Source organism: Ischnura elegans, chromosome X (assembly GCF_921293095.1).
Source record: "Ischnura elegans chromosome X, ioIscEleg1.1, whole genome shotgun sequence".
Lineage (NCBI taxonomy): Eukaryota > Metazoa > Arthropoda > Insecta > Odonata > Coenagrionidae > Ischnura > Ischnura elegans.
Genome location: NC_060259.1, coordinates 7,431,208 through 7,453,235, shown reverse-complemented (window position 1 = coordinate 7,453,235; position 22,028 = coordinate 7,431,208). Strand labels below are relative to the sequence as shown.

The 22,028-nt window shown below is 39.5% G+C and overlaps 1 protein-coding gene across 4 annotated transcripts in view; it reads left to right on the top strand.

Moving 5' to 3' along the window:
* Window positions 1–1,093: 1,093 nt before the first annotated feature.
* Window positions 1,094–22,028, top strand: part of LOC124171875 (putative tyrosine-protein kinase Wsck) — a 170,413-nt gene continuing 149,478 nt past the window's right edge. For all 4 annotated transcript variants that reach the window (XM_046551258.1, XM_046551256.1, XM_046551255.1 and 1 more), the window contains exons 1-3: window positions 1,094–1,289; window positions 2,042–2,125; window positions 2,197–2,323. In XM_046551258.1, the coding sequence (XP_046407214.1) occupies window positions 1,286–1,289; window positions 2,042–2,125; window positions 2,197–2,323 (215 nt within the window). In that variant the 5' untranslated portion in view covers window positions 1,094–1,285. The remainder of the gene's footprint in view (window positions 1,290–2,041; window positions 2,126–2,196; window positions 2,324–22,028) is intronic.

Here is a 22,028-nt window from a genome sequence, read left to right as displayed (position 1 = left end):
GAAAAAATAGTTTTATTTCAGTTACTTAACTTATACTAATACATATCATTTTTCGTTGGTTTGAAGAAAATTTGTTGAATACTTTCGTTCCAATTTATTACTGATTTTGCTTAAAGACTTTTGCGTTTTTTGCTTCTAGAGGGACAGCTGCTCCCCCTGGCCTTCGCTGGATACGCCCATGTTTACATATGACATTCTTTATCAATTTATTTAATACGATCGCTACTAGCTTTATCTTGATTTATTTAGCTTTTTGCGCACAGGTGGTCTAACTTTAAAGCGAAAACAAATGAAAGGCAAAAAGTGCTGGCCCCTAAAAATCGGCCTGGGAGCATATCATCTTATGGTTTCGAACCAAACGCACAATAAATATGTTGTTTTGCGCATTTTTATGCAATTTCATGTCTTTAAATATTCTTTTTAACTATAAATAGCATTTGAAGTTAATATGGCGACCATAATGTCGATAATCATGCATGCAATGATGGCCCTTGCCTATGCATTATTTTGATCTTTAAATTGTATTTCCTAACTCGGAATATTCGAGAAATAGCTAATTACATACACTCAATGAACATGAGTAACGTGTAATTTTATCAGGAATATTTATAAGGGCCTTGGTACAAACGTAAATTTTGATGCAAATGCGAATTTGACCGTGGGACATCGGCTTTATTTACGTTAATAGTATTTACATTTCACAATAAATTGACTGTGGACTAAATTCGTGTAGCATAATATTTAGACAACTTGAGGAGGTTTTAAGATCTATAAACCATTAGTTACAGATGTATTTAAAATGACAATCACTGTGAATTTCAACCCGGCCGTCATAATATTTTAAATGCAGTAACTTGGCAGATTCATATGCATTCAAGATTCACACGGATTCGAGATTCAGATGGATTTGAGATTCCCTCGGTTGATTCGGTTATTTAATAACGATTTAAGGAACCGAATCAAATCCCATCAACCGAATCCTGAAGATGAACCGAAATTCCCACCTCTAGAACCGAGGGAACACGTACTAATTCTAGTTGGTTGGCATGCTTGCATTGTAGGTGGCATTCCGTACTTATACCGTTGGCGGCAATGGAGTAAATATAGCAACAAGACGCTAACGTCGATTCAATTTGTTCTTTGGGAATTCGGCGGTAATCAGGGCTACGAACCATGGGTGAGGCTACGAGGAAAAATGAGTAGAAAATTGTGCCGGAAAAAAGAGCAAACAGCGATTGGGAATGCTTCAGATTTCATCTCCTGATTCCTTATTTCTCTTCGCAGAATGGGTAAATTGAAAATGTTATCTTCCTTGAAATATTTTGATCCTTAGTTGATACGGCAATGGTTATTATGAGACATCTTCTTCGTGTATTTGGCCGACAATGTCGGTGTTGATTTGTGTTTATCTGTTCTTGTTCAGCGTGTCTTTTGGCAATTCAGATTGAACAGAGGAAGTTGATAACTTCCATAAACATAAACCCGGAAATACTATTAATATTTCTTCTCGTGTTCCTATTTGATATTGATTAATAATGGTCACGGTGCCCCCCCCCCCCCGTAGTTTGTTTATTTCAAGACTTTCCACATTAGTTGTCGCCACAGTATTTTAGACATTGTTTACTTTGCTGGGTTTTAATTCTTTAACCCTGATTTTTTTACGATGTAAACATGAATCATGTATCTGGAAAAAAACTACTGGTGGAAGTATGTTAAGGCGGCCTGTTGATTTGTGTACCGCACTCCGTAGTAGTGTTGAGGAATTGACTACCTGGTTGAAAATTGAGTCAGTTTCTGTGATTTCAATGGAAGCTCATAGTGTTCGTTTTATACTGCGGTAGATACCTCTTATTCTTTCTCTTTAATGTCTACATTTCATGTCTTTAATTGCTAATATAATTCAGTTAATTGTACCGAGCATAACTGCTAGATACTATTAAGTGAATTATAAGTTATTGTATTTTCTGGAGAAAATCTCAACTTATAAGTATTTTGCAATTTAAAATGGTCTAACGTCAATACTTTAATTCCTGTCTCGTAGGTTCCGACTGTGGGTTATGCGGCCGAACGACAGTTATTCTTTTAATTAGCGCTTTAATCCTGTCCAAATCCTGTTACTCAGAGGGTATGTTAACTCTTCTTATAGAAAGTCTCTATGAACATTTACGTCCATGCTTAATTCTATTCATTTTTCAGAGTTGCTCAGTACTCATGTGGGATGCTTCAAGTTGGGAAGCTATGATATGTTCCACAATGTCAAAGATCCACATTCTGCAGATACTGCCAGAAATTGTGTTACTGCGTGTTTAAAACTGTATTTCAGGTTAGTACCATCACATGTCATACTCTTTTTCATATGTGAATTTTATTTGACTCATATTTTATGTAGAGATATGTTGAAGAGGTATAATGTTTGACCCATCTGGCATTCATTACAATGATATTCGCGTGCGCGTACACATCTTATCCATGCCATGTCGCAATGTCACTCTTGTTAGCACATGAAAGAGTGATATCACTTTTTTCAGTAAATAATGTGAGTTATTTTACAGACTCAGATTTGATGTCTAAGCTATGCTTAGATGGTGCCTTTATGCCTTTGGGCTGTTTTTATGTATTTTCTCATATCCATAGTGGGCTCTTCATGTATTTATTGTAAAGAGACCCATTTAAATTGTTTCTTCTGTGGTACTGGTCATCAGACAATGGGGATTTGAAAGTAACTGGCCTCATGTAATCTTAGTGTAGGGAGAGGGATGTTACCCGAGGAAAGTCCTTGGCTCATCTCACCCTGGTCTTTTTCCTTCCTTTTTTTTTATTTAAATTTCTGTATTCTTTTGTTTGATCACTTAATGCCTGTTCTACACGCTCAGATCAGCTCATCCGGCTTAGCTCAGCCAAATCGCTCAGCGCGAACCCATTCTTAACGAGAGGCTTAAGTCAACCCCTCGCCATCTGATGGCAATAACTGAACGCCTAAGAACACTTTAGAGTCGGCGAGCGCTGAAGCATTTTATGGGAAAAGTTCTAGCACATAATTACTGGATTTATTTTGGCGGGTCAGTGAATTCCCGAGTTGATATCTGAGGTACTTATACGGAAGGAGATGAATTTACAATAATTAAGATGATTTTTCGTCGGGTAGGACGATAATACATTGCTTCTTCAGGTTTTGTTGTAGGTTAAGTAGAGAATTTTGAAGTTTTTACATAGAAAAAATATCCTACATATATATTTGGTATATTATGACTCCGTTAATTAAATATTACGACTGTTTCGGATCATCGATGGAATGTTCCTGTTTGACGAGAAGGCGACGAAGGTAAAGGCTTTCAAATGTCTTGTTCACTGGGAACGTATTATAATATTCCAGTAAGGGCGTTGGTCTCATCCACAATCCCATTTCAAGCACGCGCCGCTAACTTTGTTCTTTATTAGCTCAGTGAGAAGAACCACACTCAGAAGAAAACCAAACGCATCCAAATGCACGCGCCATGTGAGAGAGAGTTGACGACAACAGTGCAGCGTTTAACTTAAGCTGGGGGTCCCAGGCGAGATGATCCGACCCCCTCGGCTGAGCCGTGGCAACGTCTCTACACGGCAAGATCAGCCGCCAGGACGGCTGACCCTAGGCGCTGATCCGAGCGTGTAGAAGAGGCAGAACCTCTACTAGAAGGCAGAAGGTAGAACCTCTACTACAAGGACCTTCGAAAATATGCCATGATATTTTCATACATTGAAGAGAAATGATGCCTTAAGCGATCTGTGAAAAAATGATTGGGGGTCATAGGCCATTTAGCGCTAGTAATGGGATATGAAAATCATGATATTCAGCTTAAAATGACATTCCTCTTATGGCGGAAGGCAGTAGTCCCTCATTTCAACATTTTCTTTCCCAAGATTTTCCCCGATAAGGCTACCTCAAAAACTACTATATGATGATCAAATAATCAGCAAATATAATGTATTTTTTTCAGGTTACCTTATTGACCATTTAATGCAAATATTTATAATTGCAAAATGATGATGAGCCTCACACTCATTTTATAGCCGCCATATTGAACCAAACTTGGCAACTATGCTCGAGGAGTAAACAAAAAGTAGTGGTAGTATTTGGATTTAGGGTGCATTGCCGGCTAGGTCATTTTGCACCACTACTGTGTGATTTAATTACAAAAGTTATGTATAAAGTAATCTACTGCGTCTGATGTCTTCGTTCAAAGAGTGTACATAATTAGACTTTATTAAAAATGTTTATTTATCTGAGAAACCGAAATGTACAGATTAAGTTGGTAGGGTGGTCTCCTAAAAGGGTTTTTAGGTCTACCCCTAGATTATTTCATCTTCGCGCTTTGCGGTACTTAACACAATCTAGCATGATGTGTCTAATACTTAATGGACACTTACTATCCTCACATTGGGGAGGTTCCTTCTCTTCAGTAAAGAGATACGCATGGGTCAGGGGGCTATGCCCTATCCTCAATCGTGTTAGTACTACTTCCTCTCTCCGATTACTACGAGCTGAGGAGGGCCACGCTGCTACTATGTCCTTGATGCCACGGAGCTTGTTATTATTAAGAATCCTCCACGACTCCCTCCATTTTTCAAATACAGCATTTCTTAGAGTCCTCGTAGGGAACCAGCGTTGAGACAAGATCTTCATTACTCAGAGCTTCCTTGGCCATAGCGTCTGCTATCTCATTCCCGGCTATCCCCTCATGTCCCCGTACCCACAGAAAACGAATATTCAAACCCTTTCTCGTAAGGGTCAGCAGGAGAGAGTGTATTTCTTGCACGATCGGGTGCACGGGTGAGAAGCCAGAGATGGCTTGTAGCGAGCTCCTGGAGTCAGTGCATATGACAAAGGAGCCGCCGTAGTCACCCGCAGGGCTTCTAGAGCTGTCCTTATGGCATAAAGCTCCGCCGTGTACACACTGCACATCGGGTGTAGCTTCGCTCTGATGTTCCCGTGGATAGGGGAGAACACTGCACATGCACAAGCAGAGTTATCTTTCGAACCGTCAGTGTAAACGGGGGTAAGGTTGGGGTGATTCCATCGGATCATGGCAAACAAACGCTGGTACTCCGAGGGAGTTGTGGAAGACTTCGGTCGAGATCGTAAAAGAATATTCACCACCGGAGTGGGAGTGATCCAAGGGGGGTGTTCTGAGAATGAAACAGGATACACTTCGGGCAGCGTGAATTCGCATCCGCGAATAAAATCGTTAAAATGAACGCTTACTGGTCTGGTTGCTCTAGTCCTTAGGTTAAAAACATTAATAAAACGGGGTTTAAAAAGTAAACTATAACATGGGTGACTCGTCATTGCTAAAATTTTGGAAACGTAGCTACAAAGAAGCCAGGTCCTTTGGTAGCATAGAGGAGGCTCACCTGCGTCGGTATAGATACTAGGGATCGGGCTGGTCCTAAACGCCCCAGTGCATAATCGCAGACCTGCGTTGTGCACTGAATTAAGTGCTTTCAAATACGTCTCGCGAGCGGACGCATACATGAATGAGCCGTAGTCTAATTTCGACCACACCAGTGTGCGGTAAAGTAAAATTAAGGTGGTGCGGTCTGCTCCCCAAGATGCATGGCTTAAAAACTTTAAAATGTTCGAAGACCTCAAACAGTTTACCTTGACAGAATTAATGTGCTCCTTCCAGTTGAGTTTGTGGTCGAGGGTCATCCCCAGGAAACGGACTGATTCCACAAATGGGATGTTTCTACCACCAAGGTGTAGCGTGGGATTTACATGGACGCCCCGAGTGCGAAAAAAGTGAACGCACTTTGTTTTCTCCAAAGAGAAAAGGAAGCCGTTATTTTGGGTCCACTTGTGAAGTTTATTGATGGTGAGCTGCGCCATACGCGATGCATTCACGACCCTGGATGATCTGCAGAAAATCGCGAGATCATCCACAAACAGTGACCCTGTCACTGGCTCCTGGATGCAGTGAGCTATGTCGTTGATCGCAATAGCGAACAGCGTCACGCTCAAAACGGAGCCTTGGGGAACTCCGTTGTCAAGAGAGTAAAAATTTGATTACAACTGTCCCGTCCTTACTTTAAAAACACGGTTGGTTAAAAAATTTTGTATAAAAATGGGCAAACAGCCTCTAAAACCCCACTTGCGTAATACGCGTAGAATCTTACGTCACCAGACCCGGTCGTAAGCCTTCTCTAAGTCAAAGAATACACCGACTACGTGTTGGCGGAGAAGGGAGGCTTCTTGGATGAAATTTTCAATTCTAACCAAGTGGTCCATGGTGGAACGGTTCCGTCTGAATCCGCATTGTATCCTAGAGAGAAGTTTACGACGCTCCAGCCACCAAATGAGGCGTTGATTTACCATTCGCTCCATTAACTTGCACAGGCAGCTGGTGAGAGAAATCGGCCGGTAAGAATTCGGATCAGCTCGGTCTTTTCCATGTTTTGGGATGGGAACAATGACGGACTCCCGCCAGGACAGAGGAAAATCACCATTGGCCCAGAGCTGATTAAAAGTTTCAAGGACTTCCAGCAACGCCGATTCCGATAGATTTCGGAGGAAGGCATGGTGGATCTCGTCGGGTCCTGGGGACGTATCGTGGGAGTCATGGATGGCAGATTTCAGCTCCCAAATGGTAAATGGAATATTGTAGTCTACCGTTGTTTTAGGCTCGTTAAAGGATATAGGGACGTTCTCGAGCCGTTTCTTGAGGATCGCAAAAGAAGGTTCATAGCATTCGTCGCTGCTCACTTTGGCGAGTAATTGGCTGAATACGTTCCCTATCGCAGCTGGAGAAGTGATAACCTTTCCTTCGACTTCTAGGAAGGATATACCTAGATGCTGGCTGCTACCCGATATGCTCGTCACCTTACACCATACCTGTGCTAGTGGAGTCCTGTGGTTGACACCGGAGACAAAATTCATCCAAGAAGTCCTCTTTGCGTCCTTTATTACCTGACGCGCTTCTGCTCTTAGTCGCCGAAAAGCGGAGAGATTATTTGCTGTAGGATACTTGTTGAAAATTCGGAGAGCTTTCTTACATTTTTTAATGGCTTCTGCGCAGGTTTCATTCCACCATGGCACCGCATTTCTTGGAAGGATGCTTCGAGATCGTGGTATGCTAATTTCGGTGGCATGAATGATGCTGGACGTCAAAAGATTTAAGTTTGTTACACAGTCATTGTTTTTATCCCACACGTAGTTAAAATTTGATTTAAAACGATGCCAATCAGCTTTCCGGACAGTCCAACGGTCTAATAAAATCAGGGTTAAAATTTTGCTCCCTTTTGATTAAAAGGGGAAAGTGATCTCTCCCACTAAGATCCTTATGCACAGAGAGTTTGAGTTTATTGACCAAACTAGTCGATAAAATACACAAGTCAATGAAGGAGAAATCGCCGCTATAAGAGTTCAAACAGGTTTTCTCGCCATTATTGAGTAAAAATAGGTTAAAGTCACAAATAAAGCTTGATAAAATAAGTCCCCTGCGGTTGCACTGTCCCGGGGTGCTTCCCCATAGACGATCGTGAGCATTAAAATCTCCGAGTAAAATAAAAGGCTGAGGTAGCTGGTGAACAAGGGATTCTAGATTAAAACGGGTGACGGGTGCACCCTCTGGCAGGTAAACATTCCACACCGTTATCGCCTCGGGAGCGTGCACCGCTACCGCTTGGAACGGTGTGTTAAGATTTATTCTGGAGGTGTAAAGTGCCTCCCGAACAAAAGCCGCCACTCCACCATGGGCTCGTTGGCCACTGGTATCGTCCAATCTAAAAGCGTTGAAATGCTTTAAATATCCCTTGTCCGTGTCCTTAAAACGTGTTTCCTGCAAACAAATACTGGACGGGCTAAAATCTCTGATTAAAATGTCTAGCTCCTCCTTATGCCGATAAAAACCGTTACAGTTCCACTGTATGATAAAAGCCATTAAAAATTGATAAAAATAAATTAAATAAATAGATAAATTAATTTAAAACTGCCAGCGGGAGAGTCAACGCTTAATGCGTCTTCTCTCCTTAGCCTTCGCCCGGATGATTTCTGGCTCAGAAATATATTCGTCTTCTTCCATAGACTCTGGTTGGCTACGCGTAGGCGAACCAGATGGACCCAGGGACTGAGATTTTCCACGCCTGCTTTGCGTGGCCACGGTGGGTGCTGTGGTTGGGTTCTTCTTTGAAGATCCCTGACTAGCATTGTTTTTTTCCGGCGGTGTGCCCTTCTTAGTTGCCGGCTTAGTAGCCTTATCCGCCTTGGCTTGCTTTACATTCTTAATCGTGTGTTCTTCCTTCTTTTTCTCTTGCGTGTTTGTATTATTATTTTTCTCACTATCTACTACGGCAGCATACGAATGGGAGAACGTAGGCGCGATGAGTGTTCTATATTTTTTCCGGGCTTCATGATATGGCAGCTTTTCCACTTTCTTTATCTCCATTATTTTTTTCTCTTCTCTCATCTTGGGGCAATCTCGAGAGTAAACCGGATGTGATCCCTCGCAATTCACACAGGTTGGTTCAGAGGTGCACGCGTCACCTTCGTGTTTCTCTTTGCCACAGCGCGGGCAGGTGGCCTTGCCCTCACATCTAGTAGCGATGTGGCCGAAACGCTGGCATTGAAAACACCGCATGGGGCTAGGAATGAATGGCCTTACGGAAACAGATTCGTATCCCACATAGACCTTGTCAGGAAGTTTGTCACGACAGAAAGTGAGGATGACGGACGTGCTGTTGATCAGCTCACCGTTCCTCTTTGTCTTAAGACGGCGGCAGTCTATTACACCCTGAGACGCCATCTCACTCTCTATCTCATCTTCAGAGACGTAGAGCAGGTCGTAATGCAAAATGACTCCCCGACATGTATTGAGTGTTTGTTGCACCTGGACCTTAATGGGTATTTCTTTAAATTTTGTCATTTTCAATAACTTTTCGCTTTGTGTTTCGTTGCTGCTTTTAATTAACAGTGATCCATCCCTTAATTTTTTGGCCGATTCTAAGTCACCGGGTATCGCTGCCGACAGAACTCGTCTTATTAGAAAGGGTACCTTTGTCAGGGTCTCACCATCATTAGCACATCTCATAACAAGGAATTTCCGACATGCGGTAGACTTACTTTCTCCCCCGCCCACTTCCGGACGGGATCTTTTCGTTGGAGGAAGAAAGTTGTTATCTATGGACTCAAAACAGAAATTCATCCCCTGGCCTCCCCACCCACCACGGAGCCACACATTCAGGACACCACACCGAGATCCAGTGTGGTCGCCAGGGCTGCCCGAGGGATATTGGTGACTCAAATCACCACTAGCGTCGCTAGCGTCGGTGACGTAATTTTCCAAAATGGCGGACACATTGGTGATAAAGTATGGTAATAGATTAGATCGCAACGAGCGTTATATGGCTATTTTGCTCCATCATCTGTCATATTTTTCCTTAACATCTATCGAGTTCATAAGTATCATATTTGCACGTCACAGTACAAAGGATTTTCCGTACGTAGTGCACTTTTTCATTCAATATATATCGTTTTTTGAACCACTCTCCATGACATTGATGCACATTTATCTATTCCGTTGGTTCATTATTAACTTCATTTTATAACTCTATCGTAATGTTTCAACTTTTAAAACGTCATGGGAAATACTAACAAGGCGATGGTCTCGCCAAGGAAATCGACGATGAAGAGAAATTAAGTGTTTCTCAATGTTATTCGGTGGCCTTATCGAACCCTGAAATAGGAACTCCGATCCATTACACTCCCTTCAGATTCCTTTTTTGAAACAGTTTTCTCCATTAAACTTCCTCTTATTATACCCATAGTTGAACTGTGCTTTTAATGTCCTCATTTATTTTTACTTCAATGGCTTTGTATTGATGAAACTGCATGCTAACTGAAACTTAATTCATAAGCATTTTATCATTGCTCTCTAACAAATCACTCATGTGAGTATTGGGTCCATGATTGAACTGTGACTTTAATGTCGTCACTTATTTTGACTTCAATGCCTTTGTTTTTATGAACCTGCATGTCAACTGAGTCTTACTTCATAAACATTTATCATTGCTCTTCCTAAGAAACCACTTGTTTGATGATTAGGTCCATGATTAAACTGTGATTTTAATATCCTCACTGTTGTTGACATCAATGGCTTTGTATTTATGAACGAGCTTGCTAACAGAACTATTTTATATTGACTTGGAAGCCCTATGTTATCCATCTGCCACTTTTCTATGTAGTTTACCTACCACGAATGTTTTTTCTTTTCCCCCAAGTTTACGTCCCTGATCTGAGTAGGAAACCCATCATTTAATTCTTCCTTAAGAGTCAACACTCATGTAATCTTCATAACCTTGGTACTCTCTACCTACCTCTTCCTTGTATCCTGTTTTTAAAATGTCCAAAAAGTACAATAAAAAAATGAATTCACGTAAAATTTTCTTCAATTTTGCTTAAGGCCATCCTAATTTTCTGTGGTGTTGCTGGTACCTTAGTTCATGGAATCTATTTTACCTGATCACTTGTTATTAGCTAATATTGATGGATAATGGGGGACAGAGTCGAGGAGATTGACAGAAAGTAGTTAGTGGTCTATGATGATGAAAAGTACAGTGGAGTGGAGTGGTGAAAAAAGTAGTTGTTAAGGTAGGTACTTGTAAACACAGTGTTGCAGTATGGAGAAGATTTAAGTCCAATTTAGTAATTGTCAGTTTATCATAGATGAAAAGAAAAACTTTGTTGTTATCTTTTAATGTTAAAATAAGTTGTGCTCACAAAGTTGATCCTGAGTCAAATAGGTTATTGTCTGCATGTTGCACCTTTACTTTATTTAATCTTTCCACTCCACCATCACTTGATCCAGTCACACTAAGTGACTGGATCAAGTGATGGTGATCAAGCCATCGAAGGGTATTTGTAAATTAAACTCAATAATTTTGGCCTCGTTGTGGTGGGACAAAGGCCTCGCTTTGCAAGCTGAAGGTCATGGGTTCAAGAACTGCCTGAGATAGTTTTCCTCTCCAGTGCATGGGTGGTTGTGATTGTACATAATTAATTTTTAAAATACCTAATGTAGGGTTCAAATAGGCTTTATAGGGGTGTCATTAAGTTTTATAATTTGGACTGTATTATCAGTTAAATTGGGGTTTGTTGCGTTATAATTTACCAATTTCAGCACATCAATTTAAAAAAGTGAAGCAGTTGTAGGAATTAGGGATAAGGATTGCCCACCAATGATCAGAAAAATTCTGTACTTGTCAGACCTCTCTGTAACTGTAAACTCTCCCGAAATATTTTATTGCCATCCCCACTTGTAACTTGTATTCACCAACAATGATAGGAAGCATCAAGTCAAAATTGCTTAGTCAAAATTTGAGAGTAGAATCGTTTATGTTGAGTCTATTTTGAGTAATTTGTAGGGAAAGGGGCTTAGTGAGTAGGAAGTAAGAAAGAATTTAGTGGGCTGGAATGGTTACTCACTAGTAGAGCAGCTGCTTGATACCATTAGGTCAGGTCTGTACTTTAGCATGTCAACTGGATGTTTAGTTCATAATGACTGGAGAGAGACCAAAAAATATGTAGGTGGAGAGGTGAAATGAGTGGATGGAGTGACGAAGGAGACGGTGCAATTGGAAGAAATGATTGCATTGGCTTACTCAGCCACCACATCCATGTTGCACTTCCACCCTATTTAACCTCTCCAATCCACCTTACTCTTCAACAGAGACTTCTAGATAAGCACTTCTCACCAAAAAGACATAAATAATGTTAAGGCATCCAGCTGGCCTTATAAGAATGGACCTGACTTCAAGTCATCATTTGAGATTATGTTAATCAACACACAACTATCAGTAGAGTGTCTACAGAACAACTATCATAGAGCTATGTGAGTACCTATTGATACTGAGAAGCTTCTTCTAGGTTAAAGGAGCAAGGAAATAGGAGCATATATAAGAAGCATAGAGAACCAAATGGTACCTACATGACATATGGCTACAATAAGATACATTATTATCACCAACGGTAGAGGTTTATTATTTTGCTCACACAGTGGGGAGAGTAACAAAGAAAATATTTTAACTAGGTACTTTTATAAATGATTTCTACTTGAAATATCATATACTCTGAGGAGTAACAAAGAATATAATATGAATGCCCTAAAGGAGGGTTAACTAGTAATATAACTTGTTTTTTTGGTGGGAAGCTACTTCTGCAGAACTGAGATTAAAAATGGAGGAACGTTTGCATGAGTAAGAAATGGTTTTTTTTCAATCAATTAGCCATGAAAATGTGATTCCCATGCACAATGTTTTTGAATTTAAAGTTTATTTCTTTATATATTGTTGTCATCTATATGTATCGTACTCCAGATGGGGATATTAAACTTAATGTAGATAATTTAATGATCCTGCTTGATAAAGTGCTGAAAGCTATAAGGAATCTTTTGTTATTAAGTAAGAAAAGTTATTAATCTAATGAACTGTTTCAACATATTTCACTGCACCACGTCTCCAATTAGGATATCAAAATACAATGAATGTGTTTTGGATTGCGATCCTCTCTCTTCACCTTAGCGCCAACAGGAACTATCTACGCCTAGCTTTGAGGACACATTCTCCCTAATTAATATTTCTTGAGGAAGAATTTCCACCAAAAAACGTGTCCATGACGCCGAACCTTGCCGTTCATTTTCCTCTTGAATGAAATATAGGATATAAATGAAAGTGTACGACGACAGAAAAAGAAAGAAGAAGGAATGAAAGAAATTAAACTATAAATGCTCGAGACTTATTAAGAGGTTATTACAGTTAATTCCCAAGACGAAATAATGGAAAAGACCGCAAGCAAAGTTCGAATACGTGAGAGGCTGAGCTGTGAGCATGAACATGCACATGTTCATGGCTGTGAGAAAAGGTAATTCAGTTACGTTACAGCTAAGAGTTACATAAAATATACAGTTTTGGAGGTATCACCGAAATGCGAGACAATTAGCGAAAGATCTATTAAAGAGGGATGATTGTCAGGCAAGAAGCCAACAGGCGTCAGGGATTACTATAAGGCACAATGCAGCCTATATTCGGCATATGAGCTACACGTAAACAGCTCACTCTATCACCATCGCGCTGCTTACATTTTTCGCCGGTAGTTGGCGTCTTCCGGGCTGGAATCACAAATAGGAACCTTTGATAGGGGGGTTTCTTTTGGGTTAGAACCTCCTGCGTGGTGGCCCTCCGAACCCACACGCCTTCGGCCGCCCTACGGAGACCCCCATATCTCCAGCACTAACCCGTCCTGGCATACGCTCGGAAGGAGCCGCCAAGCTCCCCAGCCGCCAGGAGCCGATTGACCAAGCTGGGCTCTTCTCGGCCGCCCGTTTTGCGGGGAATCCAGGGCCGAAGTGGGGTATTGAACTCCGGCCCATACCGGGTTTCCGACGCCCAGCTGGGTGCCGGAGAACTCACCCACCAGGATCCCCTTCTCCCCCACGTACGGGTCTCCACGCACGGCAAACACGCGGGTGATCAGGACGCCAGATGTTTCGGCTACTCAGCACAGCAGAGTCACATGCTGTCTGGACGCTATCCTAGCGTACGAAGGGTTTTTTGACGAGGTTGTCTCCCCGGTGGACTCGGGTCCGTGGGGGCGCGACTCCCCAAAGGAAGAGATTTCTCTCTTCCCCCCGTGCGGGGAGTAAACAAAAACATTGCCTCAAGTTAAGATTGCAGGAAATCGCTATACACCGAAACATGTTATTTATCAGTGCTGGTTGTTAAAGTAATTCCTATAAGCGCCCAAATTTTATTAAACATGCGAATAATCATGACCGGAATATAATACATCTCTTGAAATTGTTGGCGTATCGCTTCAAAAGCGAAAATGATAGCATTTATTGCGACTTGCGACAGTTTATCTTTGGTTCAGAATACTACTTCAAATTGTTTTATGTTTATTTCGAAAAACATACATCGTTTTCAACTTGTAGAAAATACTTATTTAAATAGAAGTTCAATATCTAGCGCATTATGTATTTCATCATCAAATTAATTGATATTAAAAGTCTAGAATAAGGTCTTCAGGTAAGTGAATGTACCACGAGACAAGCATAGGTATTGCTGTTGGGTACCGACTATGTAGTGTTTGGAAATAGAACTACGCGAATGTACTAATTAATCTAATATTCACCCATGTAATTCTTCGAAAGTATAAAATAGAATAGAAAAAGATTACCTCCATTTTTCAGGGTCCAACAAATTTACCTTGATACGTTTTCCAAAGGTCCAATTAGCATAATTTGAAAACACAACAGTAAATACATCTCAACATTCATGAAGTCATTGCAGGAGGATAAAAATTAGGATGCATTCTTGAACAATCGGTGATAGATATAAGTGAGTCTGTAGAAGTTGCAATGACAGCCTTCCAATTTTACTGAAACTTGGGTACTAGGAACAACAATTATTTAATTATCCTGATACTAATGATTCGAATTGCATTTGGCTGATAAAGGAAAGATAAGTGTCTAATTTTCACGAATCAACTCCTTATTAATAGTATGGATGAGGATATTAAATGGAAAATCTACAAAGAAATGAACATTAAAGAGCTTTGTGTCAGTCATTCGACATGGACTTAATTCTTCTTAAATCAAGGCATAAAAATGTGTTACTTAAGCAATTATGGACACTTAATGTCAGGAAATATTGCAAAAATTTCTTAAGAAATTGAAAATCGGTAGATTATAGTATCTTTTAAGATATGAACTTTTATTGCTACTGACGTGTTTTCATCTTCAAAAACCAATGATGATGAGACCTAATTAAATAGGTTTGACAAAAGGATTTGAATTTTCATTTTTGGCTTCAATTTTATCATGTGCTAAAAACTAATATACAGTGGAACCTCGTTAAAGCGAGTACGGGCTATAGCGACACCCCCGCTATTACGAGAAATAGCCGATGCGCCGTCGATTGACCCTATAATAAGCGTGTTAAAAAATTCGTTTTTACGAGACCCTTTCGGCGTTGGCTCTCGCCATAGCGAGGGTTTCACCGCCGGAAGACTTTCATGAAGACTCCTTAACCTCTGTAATTGCTAGCGATCTGTTAGAAATGAAGTTAATGGAGTGCTCAGTCTCAAATTTATGTGGTAAACTGTCGTTTGATAAATATAATGATGACAAAACAATGCTTTGTATGATTTTTATTCAGTGCGGCGCTTATAAATTGTTTGAATAGTTGGTCGTTATTTGAGTAAGGAAATTTAGTGATGCAAAAAAACATCGCCTTTCTTCTGGATTTATGCTTACGTTTATCGGATAGATGTTTATCTGTCGCCGCACCACTCCTGTTCCTGTTTATCTGTTCGCAACAGGTATATTGGCTATTATTTGCTCCACCTCCGGTAAAGCGACAATTCGCTATAGCGAGTGTTTATTAGTGCACCGTGGGGTGTCGTTATATCGAGGTTTCACTGTATTCATGAACCTGGATTAACATGGGATTCAGCAAATTAAATCACAGCAATGATGAAGATAGCAACAAAATTATACAAATCTGAATTTAACAATGATACAATTGAAGAACAATGCGTACAAATCATCTGCTTTGTCAAAAAATGCACGTCAACGATTCGGCATCCTTCAACAGATTCACTCGTTGGAATCACTTCGATGGAATTGATGAATTTACTTTCGGCCACATTTCAAGGCTAAGTAAAGTGGATAATAAAACTAGTAATATTGTCACAACAACTCAACGAGGTAGCGTAAACAAACAAAGGTGCTCAATTGGTGTTAAACTACGATATGTTGACAGCGTTGTCGAGTTGGTGGTCAGCAGTTATTTATAAATAATTTTTCCAAATTAGGTTAAAATTAACAGAGCAAAAGCTCTCACTAGTTAAGTTCTTTTATTCATCGCAAATGATATAGTTATGAAGCTTTACTGTATTTCCAAAGAAATTTTTTAAATCCTTCCGATACCTAAGAGCCAATATAACAGCCATTCTTCATATCACGGGATTATTCCATTTCTAGTAAAATACATGCATTGTACAGCTATTTTCATTGATTTACAATTACTTTTAATTTTTATAAGTGACACATTTAGCCATTATAACTCGTTGTTGTCGAGTTCATCTAACTAATGAAAGCAGTATTTTGAAGCGCAGGTTCTACCTTAAGCCTAGCCCAGGCCCAGCAAAACTCAGTTGCTTTAACCCTCATATGGATTTACAAATTTAGTTACGTCGTTGGATAAACGGCGCCGCTGCGGCGCTACGTCATTTTTTGTTATTATCTTACAAAGTTAGCCTTTATTTACAAGTTTTCTGATTGATAATGGTAAATACATCTATTATCTTTATTTCTCACCGTGTTTTGCTAGATTTGATCCATTATGTGGAAGTTATGACATAAAATCTTGAACGCTGCATTATTTCCCATTTGATGCCATAATGCTCTCTATTTCTGTTCCCTTTGTTTGCTATTTTCAAATGAAAGTTTTAATTTCGTGTGTAATGGTTGTTTGAAATATTTTTTCTGATATGCAGTGCTGGACAAACTCTGCTTTTTAATGTTTATATTTTTATGTATCTAAATACTAAAAATGAGGACCGAATAAAATTCGTTTATGCCCATATGACATAATTTTGCTTCACTGCATCCACCCATATGTTATATATTTGCTGTGTATATAGAAGGATAAGTTATTAAACCTTAATTATCGAACAGCTGTGGGTGAAGCGAGAAGAGACGAATGCTACCTTTGGGATTTTTACAGGATTCTGGCGATCAAGACAAATCTTGCGAATATTCTGGGAGCTTATATCCTGCAATTAAAAAAATCAAGTCTTATGGGTTTTGAAATATAAAGGATATGGGATAGTAAGCGACGTGTCAAAGAAACCAATGCCACTTTGGAGGTGGAGCTAAGAGAGCCAGTATTTTTTTCCTACCGCAGAGCCCCATTCCCTCAATGAGGACGTTTCCTTAGAGATGGACGGGTAAATGTGATGCATGGGAGTGCACCAGATGAGGTTTTACTCCTGGATTGCTGGGAAATCCAAAAAAAGTAACTTCTTAGAAGTATGGGTTATAGGTGGTAGGGAGAAGAAGGAACAGGTGCCCATTTTCTTTAGTCCAGCTCTGCGTGAGGGACTGATGGAAGAATGTTCTGGGGTGACAAAAATACCCTCACGCTGTGAGGAATTCCCTCACATATTCTTTCCATAGCCTTTCACTGAACCAAACATTGAGACTATCCATACCTTCCCACTAAGCTTCCTTATTCGTAATCCACTGCCTTCTTCCTTCATTCCACAAAAAGTGATTGAACTTCTCCCCATCCTAATAACCCACCTGAGTTAAACCTTCTCTGAATGAGGGGAGGGCCACCCCGGGGCGTTTTGACAAGGCTTGTGTTCCCTGTCCCTCATACAGTGATGGAAGTATAAAGGCTATTGTGTCTAATTGCCTCCTTGCACTTCCAGCCTTTTTCACGATAAGGGTTTTCTACCCTTACCTGGCCTAAGGATCTGGGTATTCCCTGATCCTTGGCAGTCGACACACTACCACCCCTTCACCTCAAAACAACCTACCTGGCATTCCTCCTTTCTCCTCCTCACTCACCTGTTCACGTTAGTAAAACGTACAATGAATAAAATGTCTGTGCATTTGAGTATTCAAAGAAACGAGAAATATATTTGCAAATGTTCACTTAACGGTAAATTGTCTATTCTCCTATTCATCATGAAACAAATTGAACCATGTAAATACTGAATTAATTGTCAGGAAAAAGAAATTATTTTCTATCACACAATTAGTTGGGTAGTTAATTATATAAACGCCAGCAATTTTGTGTAGACTATCGTAGCCGCAAAGGAATATTTTCGAATGAGAGGTACAATACATATAACAGTTACCGTGCGATGTGTTCTTCACGGTAGTCGGTGAAACCTCTGAATCTCCTGGCAAGTTACAGTTACTCATTCAATGAAAAATATTCACACGACGGTGAGGAAGCATTATTCTAGGGATTCGGATAATGCATTGTATTAAAATTTTCTTAGAATTGCTGCTTGGTGTACTTCTAAACATAGTAACCCTGGGATTTGCCCAAAGGTTTGAAATGAACACGGGGCACGTACGTGGACGCGGAGCGGAGAAGGTGCCCAAGCAAAACTAAGCCATGGAAAAAACAACCTTGGCTAGCCATGAGTTTCAATGAATAATTCTTGCCAAAAGATGAAGTTTTGTCAATGAACATTATAATGAGGCAAACATAATGATTCTTAGCTAAAAGAGAAAGCACAATTGGTATTGTAATATTTTACTTTTGTTAAAAAATTTCACTTGGTGTTAAAGTTTAAATAAATTAAACAATAGTATTTTAAATAGATTATAGCCTTTCATACGAAACATTATTGCTTTGACATTAGCGTTAAGAGTGCAGTCCCCAACGTAGCGACGAGAAAATTCTCGGCCCAAGCAAAACTAAGTCGGAGGCCCAGGAAAAAACAACTTTGGCTAGCCATGCGTTTCTATGAATAATTCTTGTAAAAAGGTGAAGTTTTGTCTATGAACATTATAGGGAGGCAAACATTATAATTTTTAGCTAAAAGAGAAAGCACAATTGGTATTGTAATATTTTCATTTTGTTTATAAAGTTTAGAAAATTAAGTGATTTGATTATAAATAGATTATATAATTTCATACAAAACAGAATTGCTTTGACATTAGCATTGAGAGTGCAGTCCCCGACATAGCGACGAGGAAATACTGAGCGCTGCAGCGGCACCGTAAATCCAACGACGTAACATTTTTTCATTGGAAGCCTATAAAATGTAAACTATCAACAATATGCAAACAAAATTTTATATGTAGACGAAGAAAGCAGAAAAAATAGACTACTGAAAATTTCAAAATGATCCATTGGAATGGAACATTTTTACACCACTTTTAAAACCACGAGCGCCACCGCTAAGGCGCAGCGAATCCAGATGAGGGTTAACCGGCCTTATTTTAAAGGCATGGCTAAAGGTGGAACTATGTGGCAGCTTTTAAAGCTTACCCTTGCACATGATTTAGCCCATTGAAGTCTGTCAAGAATAGGCGGACTGATGAATTATTCTGACTAAATTTCAGGTATGATGGCTGCTGAAAGTGGCAAAAAGTGATTGTTCATAACTCAAACCATCCTTTACAGATGTGGTATTGCTAGAAATTTATGTTATATCAACAAAAAGCTTCCATCTTTTGGAGGCTAGTAGATAGCCATCTTTATACAGAACATTTTACATACATGGCAAATGATTTTGTGCAAATGGATGTACTACATTGAGACTGTAAGCTTGTCTGCAAAATTAAAAAGAGTTCAATTTTCCATACCGGTGTTGAGACATTCATGGAAGTGGTCACACAATTTCCTGGCTCAAGTGTCACAAATTGCAATGTATAAGTGTGCACAAAAGAGTCCTAAGTATATTTTCCCATGTGAAACAGCCTTTATCAAGTCCCTCAAGGCAAATCCCACCCCTTAACACCAGAAGGAAGGGTCATTTGACCCATATTCAGAATTGAAATTAATTTTTCTCTTATTAAAATACTTTCTTCATTTTGGTCTATATTTTGATAAATTAGTGTAAATTTAACCATAATGTTTTGTTTTCAATTTTTATGACAGGTTATACCTAGAAGGACGGCTGGCCCGCCCTTGCCCACAACTTGTTTTCGGGTTTTTTTCTACTTTTTTTTGTCCCGTGGGCTCTTTTGTGCCATGTATGTCATATAATCAGCAAAAGGCTAGTGTGGTAGATGATTTGCTTGATTTTGAACCTGCGAGTACCCAGTTTAATGCCAGTTTCGTCCCATGGGTATGGGTTACCTGTATTTCAAAATCTATGCGTAGTGACATTTGTACTCAATCTTTTGATATTTTATGGGCAGCAAAGGGATCAACTCTTTGCTTTGCATTAAATTCATGCAATCGTGATATTTTAATTTGTATTTATTTTATTGTTCAATGATTATTGTACTACCCTCACCTGAAAGACACACAAATCCCATAATTGTTGCCCATCAGCCTAGATTCAGAGCTCATAGAGATATTATTTTTCATCAGCGCCACATCAGGTTTACAAATAGCTGTTTCATTTTTCTGGCCTAATGGCATTGTCACTCGGCCTTACCCCTTTGTCGGGTGTCCCGCCTAACCCCGTGGGTTTGGGGTGGGTGGACTGCATGTTGCGTCCCAGGGCAAAATCCTGTCTAATTTTGAGAGAACGGAGGAATTGGGTGGACTGTAAAATTCTATTGAATATCCTACCCTTGGAATGCATTTGTAGGACCGAGAAGAAGCATCACTGCTAGCTCTTGGAAGATACAAATCAGCATACGGTTGGCGGTTGAGTCCCTGCCTTTCGAACAACAATTCACGTTACTCTTGAAATTTTCATCCTTTTGTATTCATTTCAAATGCTCTCCAGCTCTCTATACCTCCAATGCAACTGGATAAGATTTTGCCATATTGTACTTTCGTTTGTTGATTTTTTTTGCATGCGTATCAGTAGCGAGTTGAGGAAGAAAGTGAGAAGTTGAGAAAGATATCAAGGGAAGAGATCTGTCACCATTCAAAAAGCTTTAAGGGAATATTGCACACCAGAGAGTGTTTTTGCTGTTTTACGGGAGATCGAAGAAGATCAGTCTGGAAGAGAATCTGAAACATCAGTTCAAGGACCATCTGACCAATCCACCATCATCTGTGTGATGGAAGCGACGATTCCAGTTCCCAAGTCCAAGATAATGAATCTGATGGCGACTTTGGCGTAACAGCAAATGCACAGCTCTATCCAATGAAATTGTGGTGCCCTTTTATGTGGTAAACTCCAAATAAACTAGACAAATTTGGAATCAAATACTGGATTTTGACAGATGTGAAATGAAAATTCAGTGTAAATGAATTTCCATTCAGTGGCAAAGATGAATATTGGCCTTGAAATTAAGCGCTGGGGAAATAAATAGTTACTAAAGTGACTGTAGCATGCAATAATTAAGGAATAAAAGTAACTTGTAACAATTATTTTCATCCATCCAGCTAGCAGAAAATTAGAAAAAATGGACAATATCTCTTGTAGGGAAGATCAGACAAAACAGGTGTGACACACGAATATTGTAATCCATTCCATGCGAGTGTTCAAAAATACCTTAGGCCATTCGTAGTATCAGGAAAAATAGAACATGAATGTATATTACTCAGCAAAATGATCCCAGATAGCACTATTTCCGAAACGAATAAAAGAAGACCAGAGACCATCCTATTTCATAATAAAACAAAGCGGAAGTAGACATGATGGATAGTATGTATCAATTTATTTACACATCTCCATATCCAACAGCTGCATCTCCGCAGGCACAAAAAAGGTGCCAAATATCACTGAATTGCACTAATTTCCTTTCCATTTTCCAAATTCCTTTTATGTGTAAATGGCCGGTGTCACAACACCTCCTGCCACACGCCCCGATTAGTTGGCGTGCAGGGTAGTATGTAGATGTAGATGAATAAATCGTCCAATGTATGCATTCAATGCAAAAAAATATTCTCTGAAAAGTGCTGAAAAAATTAGTCTGTCTGACATTTACAGCAAAGTAATAATTTTTTTATACAAATTTTGTAAATCCAGTGTGCCTATTGTTTAAATGTTAAACGCAAATATTTTATTGAATGCATGTATTTTCATGATTAGATTTGCAATCGACTACTTAATATGGTTTAATTCATGATTTTTCAAAATAACTGTTATTAACTTTTGATGTTGGAAATAATATTAAATAAGTGTTTTTAATGAACTGATTTAACAATTTACACGATAGATTAAATACTGGATGAAAAGGAGGTGTTTTATTCCAAAATACATTTTAGGGGTCAAATGACCCCTAGCCATCCTAGGTAGCGTGGAACTCCTGTCCTCTTATTGTTAATGTTTGAGATTTTTCACAGTGGTGTCTAGACATAAGGCAGGAGTATTCAAATGCCTCTTGTTCACGATACACAAAGAA